Source organism: Lottia gigantea, assembly GCF_000327385.1.
Source record: "Lottia gigantea unplaced genomic scaffold LOTGIsca_4, whole genome shotgun sequence".
Taxonomy (NCBI): domain Eukaryota; kingdom Metazoa; phylum Mollusca; class Gastropoda; family Lottiidae; genus Lottia; species Lottia gigantea.
Window position 1 is genome coordinate 3,232,985 of NW_008709379.1, and position 15,958 is coordinate 3,248,942.

At 34.7% G+C, this 15,958-nt stretch overlaps 1 protein-coding gene across 1 annotated transcript; it reads right to left on the reverse strand.

Annotated features, from left to right (window-relative positions):
• Positions 1-12,243: 12,243 nt before the first annotated feature.
• Positions 12,244-14,797, reverse strand: LOTGIDRAFT_228779 (hypothetical protein; the record flags this gene model as incomplete). The annotated part of the gene is made up of 2 exons (XM_009059759.1): positions 14,627-14,797; positions 12,244-13,529 (listed from the first exon to the last, which is right to left on the reverse strand). Exons 1-2 carry the CDS (start codon positions 14,673-14,675, stop codon positions 12,244-12,246), a joined length of 1,335 nt encoding a protein of 444 aa, XP_009058007.1. The 5' UTR covers positions 14,676-14,797.
• Between the last annotated feature and the right edge of the window lie 1,161 nt (positions 14,798-15,958).

Below are 15,958 nucleotides of genomic sequence, written 5' to 3' on the forward strand. Positions count from 1 at the left end.
ATTGTATTCTATGCAAAATGTAACTTTCAATACTAGTCAATGAAGTATCAAAGGAAGAGGTTGCAGAGTTTGTTAATTTATAGGTAGAATTTGAAATATCTATACCATTGTCGTAATAAAGATATGGAAATAAACCTGATGGTGGACAAATTTGACGATCAGTCTGTTTGTTTGTGTGTGTGGGATTTTTCTAATTATTCATAAAACAAGGATGGTTTTACAATATAGGCCGACACCCATCCAGTTGAGCACTGGAAGAAAGCAAACACTCACATGTAATAGCATGTTTTTAAAAAACACGATCTTGGATAAACAAGACTCTATGTGAGTTATTTAGGTGCTGATGAGATACTAAAATCGCTCTATTGTTGATTATGTTTAGGATCGTAATTATGATGACAATACAGCCAAACCTAATGATTTATTGATGTCCTAGACTCGTTGTTAAACGTTTGACCAACTAATGTGAGAACATATTATATAATTGAAGCCACTTCTCCTTTGAAATTGATAAAACTGATTCAACGTTCTGTCTCGATTAGAATCATTCCGTCTGCCTACTCGACATTTTGAGCTTTCTGTCTTATTACTGTCAATGGAAAATCGGTATTCCTATGAATGATAAGCTCGAATAGAGTAACCACAGTTTAATTTTATCTAATAATTTGTGTTCTGATAAATATTTTCTTTACTATGTATAATTTACCATTATAACAATTGTATGCGAAATATCTAGAACGGACATGTGTATTTCATTTATCAAATAATTGCTAATTTACATATTCATACAGCTTCAAGATACCCCCAATATTTCTAAAGCTAGGTAAGACTTATATGTTTTGACCTAAATATTCCGACGTCTTGCAAGTGTTACTCAGTATTGAACAGCTTGAAGGTAGACTCGGGTTTCATGGTGATTAATAGAATTCCATTCAACATGATCAAAACGAACAAAGCGCTCACATCGAAAATATCAACTACAAGCAACCGCGATCATCTGAATGGTCGCAGAATCGGGCTCTAATATAAACGCACCCGAGGATGAAACCCTAACATTCAGAAATTACGGTCCTAAATTTTTGTCATTACGAACCCTAAAAAGTCACAACTCAAAAATAGTCAAGATACACACATTAACAAAATATGATACTAAATCCTATGTTTAGCTGTACATGTCATAATAGAACTATAATATTGGATTACAAACTGAAATAGCACTGTTTACAATGTCATCGTTGAAGGAACTGTAAAAATAATACAAAATAAAACATTTAAAAAAACTTTGAATCCAGTACATAATCCCACAGTCTTATGACCAATATTAAGTTTTGTTTTGACTAAATTTGTTATGTCCGTTTTGCCATGAACCAGCTTTGACTCTAATCCGCAGATTCTGACCCCCCTAGCGGCCTATCCCGATGCACCAATGACGATATTTCAGCCGTCGATGCTCCCAGGTCGACTGAATCCAGCAATTGATTAGATTCTCCATTAGTAGGCATTGGAAATTGAAAATCCAGTCGCTCTCATATTCTGCCAGTCGCAAGTTTGATCTGAACCACCTATTTGCTCTCGAAATACCTAATGAAGTGGTGATAAGAATGGAGGAAAACGTTCAAGTGCATTTTACTGCTTCAGTATAGCTGTATTTCCATATGGAACCAGGGCACTCAAATACCGACAGACTCTTTCCTCTGCCGTTTTCTCAGACATTCATCTTTTATACTTGAATTTATTGAATGCTTAATGATCACCGAGATAATTTAATATGAATTACTGCTGTCATACATATTGAAACGAAAGGGAAATATTAACTCATTGTTTTAAAGAAACATTTACTTTTACACTTCCTCAATAGTTCATCAAATATTGTTATTTTTAGAGGGTGGGCGGGGAAGTTGACTCCTTTCAACCTAAGATTAATGATACAGCATAAGTCGAGATATACATTTTAAAATAGCTTGAGTTTTACATGGTCTTTTCCGCATTATTCTCCAGTGCAAGAAACGCTATCGGCAAAACCAGCATAACCGGGTGGAACTGAAGTAAATAGGCCTACGTTTTAAAAGGTTGGAATTTGATAGCATTAATATGGAATTAAGAGAAAGCGAAACAAAATAGAATTTCCTGTATAATGTATTAAAAGACAATAAATGGAATATTAACTCAGTTTATGGGGGTAGTAATCTTAGTTATACAACACTGTCGGTTATATTGCTAGGCTTTTACATATAAACCTACATTCATTGTGAACATTTGACATATTACATTAGAATGTTGTCTTGTCTTGTTTCTTAGAAAAACACATCTTCTCCGATTGAAAAAATTAACGCCGGTTTGTTTGAAAATTGCTATTAAAAATGATCACATCTGCCCCGTCCATTATAAACACCGAAACCAGGCGAATAGTGGCGATAATGTCCAGCGTGTCCTACACGCTTATTATACCACGCTAATGGGACCTTTACACGCTCTGGGCCAATTTTCCGTCGCAGTAGCAGCGCAGGAAGAACGCCTTTCCAGTATGACGGGGCCATTAGTGACTGTTCTTTACACACAGTAATTTACAACACTATTATCTCAGTGGAATATTTCAAGCTGAAGTATATCTCGGAAAGCCTAGCCGTTCATTTGACCGTCAATATTTCTTGTCGACCCGATAATCTGATCTTAATGAAATTAAATTTGCATCGATGAGATTAAGATCAATTAAGTCAAGCACACGATGTTTTAATATGTATGTTTATTAATATTAGTCCTCGATTAAAGGAATATTCCTTCTTAGAAATTCACAGTGTCAAACTTGGTCAATAAGAATATATATTTATCAGTAGGATTTACTAGGTGCCTTGACTGAAGACTAAAATCTATAATAATATGTTTTATATATTAAACTAAGTAATTATTGAAGAACAGTTCTATTGGATTATAACTCCACTGCTGAACAAGGACTTTTTTTGTTCAAATTTAAAATTTTCAAATTTATGGTCATAGTAAAAACAACTCAATATCGGATTTAAATCATATGCACGATTGGATCTTAGAATTCCATTTAGAAACTTCCTGATGTTGACGATTAGGAAGAGGACGAGTTTGTAACTAATAATTATGTAATATCTTCTCTAAAACGACTTGCCACTTTTCGTTTGAAATATAGTGAAAATTTAAGAAATAAAACTCAAATTGGATTGTCAGCGTTTTTAGCACTCTGTTCAGATGCTGATGTCAGTATTGACTTTATTTTGATGTTTTATCATGTAAGATTTCAAATTGATGCATATTAAAATACGTCGAAATGAGCTGGTTAACGTGGTAAATAAAAGCTTCAATTTATAAAAGATTATGATGATGCCCACTAGAAAAATGTAACTCAAAGTTTATGTGTCTGGAACTAATGACGCGTATCTTCAATAAAACAATGAATTGATCAATTAAGTTGCAATGTTCTATGAATTTATCTATAAAATGTCGAAACAACTGTCTATGGCTATAAAATTAAATAAAATTCTAAAACTTTTATGAATATCTTGGGCAATGCTAGCATAAATTTGCACCATTCCAATTTTGCAATAGTTTCTGCTATTCCACTAAAATCAAGTGTTTAATGACTTCACAAATCGCAAGGGGCCTTATGTGATAAAACATAGTTTGCGAAAAGTGACGTCGTCAAACATCTATTTTTGTGGAATCTCAGGAACAACAGAAATCTGATTGAATATTGGAATGGTGCAAATTGATAAATCCGCACATAACATTTTGACTAATGCCAGTATGGCATACCTTACCAACTACACTAGCTAACAAAACATCTAGGATCTATCGTTTAGACCACTATTTGTTCCCTTTCTTTTAAACTTACAGATAATTGATATAGTTGACATGTTTTTTGAAGTCCAATTTTACAGGAAAATTCATTTACCACAAACATTTTAGATTTATACAGAAAATTAATCAGTCATTATTAAAAATATACTTTAAAAACTTACCGGCCAGATATTGATAATGATAAATGCCAATCTGATCAGCGGTGGAAACTCCAGTCAGATTACGCGCAATCACCTTGGCTCTCAATGAAACTGATTTCCACTCGTGGAGACTTTAGTTACATCTGTGTTTATATCTCTGTGTGATCGAGATGCGATCAATATAATATATCACATCTAAGGTGTTGATTTATAAATTGAAACATTAGTAGTAATGTAATACACCCTTAGAGGGACGAAGTCGTCTTAATATTAAAGGGGCATCCCGCTTTTTATTGTAAAACATTTTCAAATAAAAAACGTCGTAAATTATACCTGAAAATATTTCTAAAGTATGCTATGTTAAAGGGTTAATTAAAAGCTGAGATTACTATAATTGTTAATTAGGCAGTTTGACTTAGTTTCGGTAATTTAAAATGGCTTGTTATATTGTTTTTTAATCTGTAGTAAACGATGGAGACATATTTCTCTACAATTAGGCGTTTATTTTACTAAAATCCGTACAGTAGTTTTCTAGCAGCTTGCAAAAAGCATAACGAACATTAAAAGGTTAGTAAACTTTCACATAAAGTTTTGGCGTTAAAAAAATAACGGCTGGATTTTTTTAGTTAAAACTGTCAGATACGTTATGGGATACATTTCCATGGATTTTAGTTTATAGTATTCACAAAATTTCGACTTACAAAAAAAGCGGAACGTCCCTTTAACATTATATGGACAAGAGATATAAGCTATTGGTATCACATTCCAGAATAAAAATGTGACTTTCCTCTTCCCAACAATTGAATCAAAAAGTTTCGACGCTGTGATTGAGAACTCACTTGAAGTAATAATATCGTTGCAACCTGAACCAGAGAGCTTTAATAGTGCTCTGAAATTGACTACGAATCCAGGCTACTTTCTAATTTCATTGTTGGAGAACCAGAGTTTTGGATTTAATTTCAATAGGCGATAAAATTAGACTCTAACCTAAGGGTTTCAACTTGGGATAATAACCCCTAAAGAGGTAATTCTGAAGTCGTCTGGTATAAGAATGTTTGACAATTACAAAACAAGTCTTTTATTTGAGTCAGACTACATTCGACGACATTAAAAAGATTGCAAGGAAAAAATAAGAGAAAATCACGAAATAATAAGGATTTATAGGGAAAGGGGCGAGGGGGTGGGTTTTTGAAATTGATCAAGGATCCTGAAAAGGGCAATGGAAAGAAAAAGGTTTAATATCCCTCCTCTAACATAAACAACTGGGCACTGCATAATATACAACAATTTATAAAACAAGGTTTCTCCCATATGTTTTCATATACTTTCACTACTGATAAGAGTTTAAATACGCATTAATACTTTACATTAATACCAAAGAAACGATACTGTCCATCCGAGATATAAGCGGCTTATATTTATATCTGAAGACGATGATGTCTTGATTAAACTTTTCAATACAAAAATAAAAAAATTTAAATCACACCTGGAGGCAAGATGATTTCAATGCTGTGTCTCAAAGACGGACTGAAATTCATATATTGTTTTACCATCACTTGCATTGAGCAATGTTGTGCAAGATCTTCTCTTTGGTCGTTCCTGTTCAGTAATTATTGCTCTTTTGGTGTATTCCGATTCCAGTTGAAACGACAACGTGGTATCAGAATGTACCTTGGGACCCATGCCACACAATTAGTTAGCAATCACTATTTACATTAACGGTACTAATATTATATGTATATTATATTAAACGCCCTGTCTGGTAACCCATAGCCTATGTTAGTTTAATCATTGTTGCTTAAACATATGGCGTCTTCTGGGTCTGTAATTTTTAAGACAACTGCCAGTTACATTATCCAGTCGTTGCCATGTTGTTTGAACCATACTGGATTCTTCAAGCACTCTATAAAAGGCGTTGGTTCGGAACTTTTGAAATAATAATGCCATAATATAGACTTGTCTCTGATTTCGGTAACATCAACATTACTTTTCCTCGCATTGTTGGATCGACGGAGCGTATTTTCCCAATGGTATCCTATGTAATGTATGACATTTTCTTCTACAGTTACATCACTAATTGTTTTTAAATGAGAGTCTAGGGTATGACAAACAATGCTGGTGTCTACGAGTGAGACTGTCAAGTAGTCTACACTATTGCTTGCTAGAATACCATATGCTGTAGATGTGTGTTTTGTTTTGAAAGAAAAAGCCTTCCCTGCTACTATACTGTAGTACCGGGTCTGGCCCAGTGTGTGGATATCACATCCGTATATCACGACGGGTAGAGTGAGATTTGTCGGGCTATTATCACTCAAGATTGAAATGAATAATAAAAACTTTATTTCTAGTGCACTGTGCCAGCAAATAATGACAACAGTGATTTTGGAGGACTAAAACACAATTAAGATGAGGTTCAGTGAGTCGATAGGAGTAAAAAAAATATATTAACCCAATTATAAAGCTATATTACGACAAAACGTTTTAGTGATTAATGGTATTAAAAATTAGATGCAACAACATTGGAAATGTTTCTTAATTATGATCCTGTGACAGTTTGGTTGGACACTTGATCGAGTTCGCCAAACACATCGAGATATACCGTTTAAACAGATTTCTCGTGTCCTACAATTTACGTTACAGATTCATCGACAGTTTTCACATGTCGCTATTCTGACACAATCGTCCTTATTACAGACTGCATGACATTATCCGCCTTCAAAAGCTAATTCAGGTGCAGAAAAGATGGACGTAATAACTCTATTTCCTTTTTAATGCACTCGACGTCGGATTCTCAATAAACAAGTTTTGTTGAAAAACAAATGATGAGTAACATATGATATAACATGTTGTGATGGCAAAATCTAATATTTCAGATAGTCTCTAAGTCTCACAAGAATCCTATAATCTTAAATATAGAATTCGAGTCTAGGAGGGAAAGTGTTTGAAGGGTGACGTGAAAGGTTGCAATATCTATCATAAATTTCACGGTCAATATGCCTGAAAACCTTACTTTATAATAATGTGCCGATTTGGTATATATTCACTTATAGGTCAACTTGTGAAAATTAAAATTCATAAATTTTGATATTTTGATCTTGGATCTGTATAAATTTCTGCTCTATCAATGTGCAGGTTTACCGTCGGAGGTAATCAGAAACTGTTTTCTCTATTTTCAACATTTGAGATTCGATTAGTCCCTGTACTTCATCTTCAATAGGCTTCACGAACTTTAAACAATTTATCAGCTTTAAGAAACTTTAAAAGAATATGCATAATGAAATCTCTGAAGAAATTGAACAGAATGATGAATTTGAAAATGACTATATTTCTATGGAGGGATTCTAACATGCAATCTGTCATTTTAAAGCCTGTCTTGAAAGGGATATAGTATTCTGAAAATATATCGTTCTAAAAAAACAGTCTTCAGGTATCAATAACATTTTTCCAAAGTAAAATGCTACGTACGATTCTAATAAAATGATAGGCGACAACTTAGATTTCCAGGTCATTATAATCATTCTCAAGGGCAGGTTTCATGGATATTGATAACGAATGCAACATCATTCATTCGGGAAGTGACGCTGGTTTGAAACTCGACTGTGTCCAATGTTTTACCTGAATTACTGAAGTACAAATGTCCGTATTTCAATTCTGAAGACTAACAAGGATAGCGGAAATCGATTTAAGATTTTTCGACGACTTAATCCCTTAAAATCTAGTAAATACAAAGCTGCACCATTAAAAGGATTATTGGCAATTGTACGGTTTGACAATTCATTTGTCAATAAAATAGTTCATTTCCGACAAAATATTAAAATATTTTATGTACAAATGGAGAGGCTTGTTCGGAAATCCAGACATGATAAAGTTTGCTTTTCTTTTTCATATCCTTGCAGTAAACCATTATTAGTTGAACTGTTTTTCCGAAAACCACTTTGGACTTATTGCCAAATAATGTTTTTTATGATTGGTCGATGTTCATGAAAAACACAACGAAAAATAATATAGATCGTGATAATAATGTATAAAACGGGCGAATATCCATTACAAATGTCATTGTTTTAAATCTGATAACTGAGAATATTTTTGAAATCTGATATTTTAATACCGATAATGAATTTCTATAAGCACTCTTAATACACTTCGTCAATAAGGGTGAACAAAATGGAATGATGTTTGTTCTCGCAGGATAACCTTTTATAATATTGTTATCGTCTGAAAGCGAATGGCTCGTCTGAAAATAGGGCGGGGTTCAATTCAGTTGATAGTATGTCAAGGGTTTGCAACCTGGGGGTAATTACTCCTAAATGGATAAGTTGGAAATTCTTCTGGGGTAAAGAGCCACTTTGTTTGACAATTATTTGATTTGATAATACATTTTTGACAATTAAAAGTTAAGTTGTTCTATTCAGTCAGACTCTATTCTCTGACATGAAAAGATGGCTGGGAAAACCCAAGAGAAAAGCACGAAAAAATAACAATTTATAGTGGAAGGGGGATAACGAAATCGATCAAGAGTCCTGGAAGAATAGAAAGAAAAAAGTTGGAAATCCCTGTTAAGTAACAGAACAAGCAAATTAATTGTTGGGACACCTCAATAGATCAATGTCATGTATCAAATTACTGTTTCTAAAAGGTTTCTAACTAAACATTGCATTTAGCTGTTTTTATTCTACAGATTTAAGAATGGTTATTATCAAAAACTTGAAAGACACTGTTTTAAATTGTACTTGTAAAAGTGCCATCTTCGTCTCGAGGGATTTTATTAAATCTGCATCGAGCGACTTAAACTCTGCATTATAAAATCTCTTTAACATGCCTATCTAAAGCCGTGATTAAAGTAGGATTAAATTTATACCTTGTCGAACAATACTTGCAGCCTAGTGCGATGATATTTTAAGAGCATGAGACGAGTTTGAAATCAAGGAAGTAATCTAGAACAAGGTGAAAAGTTCAATACAATAGGCTATAAAAGGAAATTATTAAACGACACATAGAGTCACCAGAAATAGTTCGTGAAGACGTTCAACAAAATGTCGATAAAATCTGTTGATTATTTTTCATTATCTGATTTTAATTGACATTTATTGACAGAACATATTACATTTAAGATTGGTAATCCATATTTGTTGCTTCCCAAGACAACATTTCACGGAGGAACTCGTTTCCAATAGGTCAACAATCACAAGACATTTGCTAAATGAAATGTCACAAAATCTGAAACGTGAAATTATCGTGAGCAAATATCTTGATAATTGTATATACAGAATGATCTTCTAAAGATAACACGCAAGTATACTATACATCTGATACTGGATACTGACTCTTATCAAATGGAATAGAGTGTATCGTCCTTATTTTCTGCAGAGTGACTAAACGGAGGGAGAGTTTTGCAGGATAGCAGCACTTTCCTACTATATTTAGACTACTCTGAATTGTCGAAGGCTCTTTAGGATACACACTCTTGAAAACAGGGCCTTGATTAAATTGACCTACATCACTGACCGGGCTAAACCGTGTTGAAGATAGAAGTAAAAGTACAAGTACTAAAACTAGATGAGACAAGAGCATATTAGTCAACAATTCAGTACTGATGTTTTGTGATAAAATAATATTGTTTACAAACGATGTTACAGTTATTGCAATAGCTACGGTGATTAACTTTTACATAATAAACGATTCTATTAACTCTGAAGTCATCTCCTCGGTTTGTATTAGAGACCTATTCTATGAACCTACTATACTTGAGCTTTTTCCACACAAGATCAGTTCCAGTGGCAGACTCCTTGTTCTTTACACTAGAGACAAAAGGGGTGTTATTGGATTTGAAGTGGGGGCTAACACTACTCTAAATCAGAAGCATGGGTTTCGTATGCAAAACTGTTTTCGGGGCAAATAGTTTTGAAAAATAGTGTAACCTTTCCTGAGGAAAAGAAAGTTGTAAATAAATTGGTTGTTAAAAATACAAGACACCTGCGCTTAGCTTCTGTGTTGTCTATTTAACATCTCACTAATTTTCCTTATGTCGTTGTCTTAGCCGACCAAGATAGACATTGAAAAAGAAACATGAATGCTGCTTTATCACATGAATATGTCTCAAATGACCACAGGGTTCAAATGCAATTTTATTCCACACTGTGTTTCTTGAGTGATCCCCATATAATTAGTTTTGCAAGAATCATCTGCATGTCTACAGGATTCTGCATAAATAACCCATAAGGATTACACTGTACAATGACAGTTCCATGCGTAAGAACATCAACTCAAAGATATGATTTAACCCAAACTTGAAAAATAACTGAAATTGAAGACTTTTTTTTACTTTGTTTTGTTTTTTTTTTTTTGTTTTTTTTTGTTTTTTTAGAGAACACACGATATTTTGCTTTCTGTCTTTGTCAATAGTTCCTTGATTTTTGAGTAGGAGGTCTACAATTTACATCAGCCACCCAGTTCACATTTTCTATATGAGATATTGATTTTAAATACATTTTAATAAATTGTCTTGTTCGATGTAATCTTTCAAGTACTCTGTCTGAATATCAATTAATTTAGATCTTAAAGATATGACTTGACAGGCATTGTAACATACAATTGCAGCATTTTCATTTTCATTCTTGGTTGACGATAAAATTCTCAAGATTCTATCAAGAATTGCGACTTCCAGGGTATTTTTCTATAATATCCATCCATCAATCCATTTGGTGATAATAAATTCCCTAATAATTTTCATAAGTTTCTTACAATTGTGCATTCTGAAGTTTTTTCGATCAATCATATTGTACTTAATGCGAAAAAGAGATGCTATGGCTCTATATAGATTGTTAGTCGTCTGGAATATTGGATTTCAACAATAATTTAATAATCACTTTCATATATTCTGGCCATGACTTAGTGAAATACATCAAAATTCTCTCCTGAGAGTTATCAAGATGAACTGATAGATCAGATTTAATGGTGGTATAACTATTACTAAAATCATATCTGAGTGTAAATGGTAAGTAAATGGGTTTGGCGTAGAGATCATGACCTTTTTGGTATGATATACTGGATAATTTCACACTATATATGCTATTTGTCTGCCCCAAAGGCAAGGAACCAGACTAGCGTGATGATACATATTATGTTATGGCCATTTATCTGACGTCGTACTCTTCTGCACCCGATTGAGCTAATGAAGTCTGGCAACGACTTGCAGTTTGCAATGAGTTAATGTGGCCAGAACAGCATGTTCCTTAAGCACCGGTAGCATATATTGTTTATATTTTACCGTTGCTCTCGCAATCATATATTCTCGTCATTAATTTTGATTGGTAGAGAGTTTACGTTATTAGTCGAGAATTTGGGAGTGTGAGAGCAACGGTAAAATCTAAACGGTGCTTAAGGAATATGCCAGGACAGCTGCTATATCTTATTCTATTCAGATATTTAAAATGTATTTAACTTAAGGATCTTTGACATAAACGCACTGTAGAACATAGGGCCTTGGTTTATTGTCCCGTCCAAATGACAAGATGCTCTTTTCTGACCTACAACATCGACAAGGGTAAACAGGGTTACATGGCACAGGAATTTGGCAAATTGAAAACAGTTAAACAATGCAATGTGCAACCGAGTTGAATACACCGAATGAAATAGAAGTTTGGACCTCGTGATTAGACTAATGCAGTAACACAATTTAATGTATTAAATTTGTCAATGCTGTGAATTTCTGACAATGGGGGACCAGGATTATTGCACCAATCGACTTGTGCTGGTATCAAACCCGGACCTTCGGGCTACCAGTTTCCATAACCTACACTACAAGAAATATGTGGTTATATATATCACTAAATGCTCAAAGGAATTATAAAGGATGACAGATATGCTACCACAAGACAGGTTACATTCATTTCGAAATTAACTTAGAAGCTTTCAATATCTTGGAAAGAAACACAATTCGGTTCAGACAATCACCCGAATAGTTAGCAGTTAAATTGTAGATAATAAATTACAAACGATTCTAACAAATGGGTATATTATGTCACTTGGTTACCACCTAATGATCAAATAAGCCTCCTCCCTTTCGCACAATTAATGATACGAATGTCCATCAGACACAATCTACATTTAAATCTTTCATGATTTGGGTTTAACAAGGAGTCGAAGTCGATTTGCATATTTGGATAGAGCTCTTAAATAATGTTGAAAATGAATACTTTGCCACAAATATGAAATAAGTTTTTCACTTTCATTTCCCAGCTTTATATCATATACTATGATATGCCTAAGGAAAAGATATTTATCTCTGATATACAGCTCGTTTTCTGGGTTTTTCTCGATAATGACGTTTCAGTACAGAACCATCTTTTTGGTGTGTCACGGGGTGTGTCTTGACAGTAACTGTTTTTGGTCGTTGTTGAATTGTTTTTTGTAAATTAGAATTAAATGCTTGACTCATATCCTGGTTCCTCGAAGATATTAGCCCCAGTTTCTTTTGGACGCCACCAACATATTTGATATTTGGAATAAATTTTTTCAGAAGCGAAATCTTCCTTGTAGAATTCGGACCTCTTTGAAGTGAATTCAAATTTAATCTGGATCTGTTCACTTTTCGGATTAATCTATTAACACTGCTTGAAATATTTCTGATGGACCCGCTGTATACTGACTGTTTGGGCCGATAATTATGATATTGGCGTTGTCGATAACGGCTACGAGGTGTAGCTGTGTATCTTCGATCGTAATCATACCTTCTTGAGGGTGTAGACTGGCCATTACGTATGTTCCATTGTGAAAACCGATTACGCGACGATCTGTAGCGTCCAGGTGGAGAGTCGTAAAGGCGATCCAGTGGAGGATTATAACGATGAATGGGGGGCGGTGGTTGCGTACCATACCGACCCGGTGGAGGAGGCGCAGGATCATAACGATCCAGAGGTGACGGGAGAGGTGGTGGATCGTAACGTCCCGGCAGAGGCGGAGCATCATAACGATCCGGGGGTGGCGGGGGAGGTGGTGGACCGTAACGATCCGGTGGTGGTGGCGGAGGTGGTGGACCATAACGATCAGGCGATGTTGGAGGACGATGCGGGGGACCGTAACGATCAGGTGGTGGAGGCGGAGGACCATAACGATGAGGAGGTGGCGGAGGAGGTGGTGGACCGTAACGATCCGGTGATGGAAGCGGAGGACCATAACGATCGGGTGGTGGTGGACCATAACGATCAGGTGGTGGTGGTCGAGGTGGTGGATCATAACGAGCAGGTGAAGGAGGTGGTGGATTATAACGTTCAGGAGGCGGACCATAACCAGGCAGGGGTTGTTGATTGTAATGATCTGGAAGTGGAGGTTGAGTTGGTGATAAACCGTATGAATGATACAGTGACGGCGAGCGGTCAAGATGATGTGGGGAATCGGGAGAAGTTGGTCTCAGAGAGTCTTGATTAAGTTGATTCCGATGAGATGATATACTCATTGGACTTTCATTACCATTGTATGGTGGACTTGGGCGAGACCTTCCACTCGAGTTAGGCTTGTCCGAATGTTTTAACTTCTGCCATGAATACAGACTTAGACACATCGGTACTGGAACAGAAAATGGAAACAAAATTCAATGATTGTAAAATATGATATAAAAAAAAGCCGATTCGGTAGACGAATGTAGTGAATAGAACACTCACATTGTGACAACAATAGCTCATACCAGCACATTTGGCCATTTCATTTTAAATGCATGTGGTACATGAGTACCTGGTTAAAAATAATCATCTAGATTAGCTTTTTGACAATTAGAGCAACATGTTATTTACATTAGTGCTGATATGTTTATAAATTTTGTTTGATTTAAATTTATATTTGTGATGTTAAAACAAAAGTTCGTCTTATTTTATCAATGCCATGAGGAATATTTATTGAATTAAACAGAATATGTTTTACATTTCTTGTAGTTTTTCTACGCCTGACATTTTGTAAATCGAGAGCCTTAAGTTTTACAACTCATTATGGCTTTTTTATTTGTCTTAGTCATGAATGTTAACAGTCCCTCGAGCAAAACGTAAACATAAAATCAGCATTCCATGATTTAGAACAAAACATAAAGTTTTCGTTGCAGAAAGCTGTAAGACATCTACAAAAAATAGTTGGGCCATAAATGTGCATGACCTACATTTAAATGTAATATTCGCCCACACGGCAAAAATCTCAAAACAGACTCTTGACAACTATGTTATTATTTTACACTCATCTGGTGGGGTGGTGTTACAGGCTGTGTATGTTAAAGATTTCTCGACAGTTGAAATTCGGAAACGTACAGGCAGAATGGTCTTCAATGTACACTGCATGGCGTTGCCCGTCTTCAGTACCCATCCTAGACGGAAATATATGACAGAAAGCTCCATTTCATATATAGTACCCTCTAGCATACGATGGATAGGAAATCCAATATATACCTATATAAAGACCGAATCCAGAATTTGTAGGATAGTTAGTGTACACCCGTAGAAGATACACTTCAGACCTTGGAAAGTGGTCAAATCTGAGGAATGTTTCGCGTGTAAACAGTGAACAATTATCTCTACAAACAGAAAGTACCTACTTGAAGAAATTCTATATATCTAATCTGATTGGTCCAATCTCAGATGAAGACGCTGTATCCCTACTAATTTGTTGGTGAGAGCACTTACCGTATATGCTTAATATAATAAGTAGCATGGTGCACACAGTTCCAGACATCTTGAAGGTGCTATAAAAAACAGAACTATTTCAGAACCTGTCAGTAAAAAATGTCAGAACTGTTGAAATTGTTGATACGAAATCCAATACCATTATACACAAAATAGACTTTTATGTTCCACAACCAACAGATAATAATGAAACAACGCACAAAATCAATCTTAAATACAATGCAAAAGTTCAATGTTTACAGTTTTTTATTATTTCTAAATTAACATTTTTCGAAGGTTAAGAAAAAATGAATATACTATTTAGTAAAATTAAAGTAACCAAACCTTTAAATTCTGTGCATTGTCAAACCCTAAATGGTACGAAATAAAGATCGTTAAACAAAATTTTATAGGACTAACGAATATCATAGTTTCGATGCAATATACCACGACTTGTTTGCTACTTATATAAAGTAGTCATAGACATATTCTTACAAAATCTGAACCCTGTCGTTGACCTCAGTCGTTAGAATCTACAATCGTTCTACAACCGTGCAACCGATCGCAGCTGCTGGTAGTAGTTAAATTATTCGATATGATCGTTTCGACGGCAATAGGTCATATAAAATGAATAAACCAGAAAGTGCGACTCAGCTAATCGCACTAATCAATTATAATTGACTTTCAGCCACAAATTATCAATTTTAAACACTAGTTTATCGAACCATCCTAACGTACTTTTCCATATTTTGAAAAAGATATTTACAAAAAGCTTTGGTTTTGTTTGTTTAATATTATCATACAATGTTAGACATAAACTAGTACATTATCTACATTTCTATAACCAACTTTCAACTTGACAATTAAACTCGACATTTGAAAGAATTCATAAGAAAACATCTAAATATCACAAAATACAATGTAGCCAACTGTTAGCCACAGTAACTGTCTGGTGGGTAATACAGCCAAAAATAATAATATATGTTTCAGAGACACATCCTGTATGAATGTAATTCTTGACAATTTCTGTTACATTTAATTGATTTTCTCCTGTGTGATTTTACAGATCTAACGATGATGGGTTATTACATCTCAAATTAAAATCTACTACTGTGACCTGTTCATCGTATAGATTTCATTGCTCTCTTTGGTTGTTATTTTGGTGGACGGTGGTATCAGAAAATAGCGCATAACGGAGCCACGAATTCTTAAGAATGGTAACCGGCTTTAAGTACTAAAATTCGAGCTCCCATCCTCGCGCTTTGTCCATGTCCGCAAAAATACCCTAGAGGTGAATGTAAAATATATGCCAATGGACATGTAGATAACTGCCTTATTTACAATACACGGGAG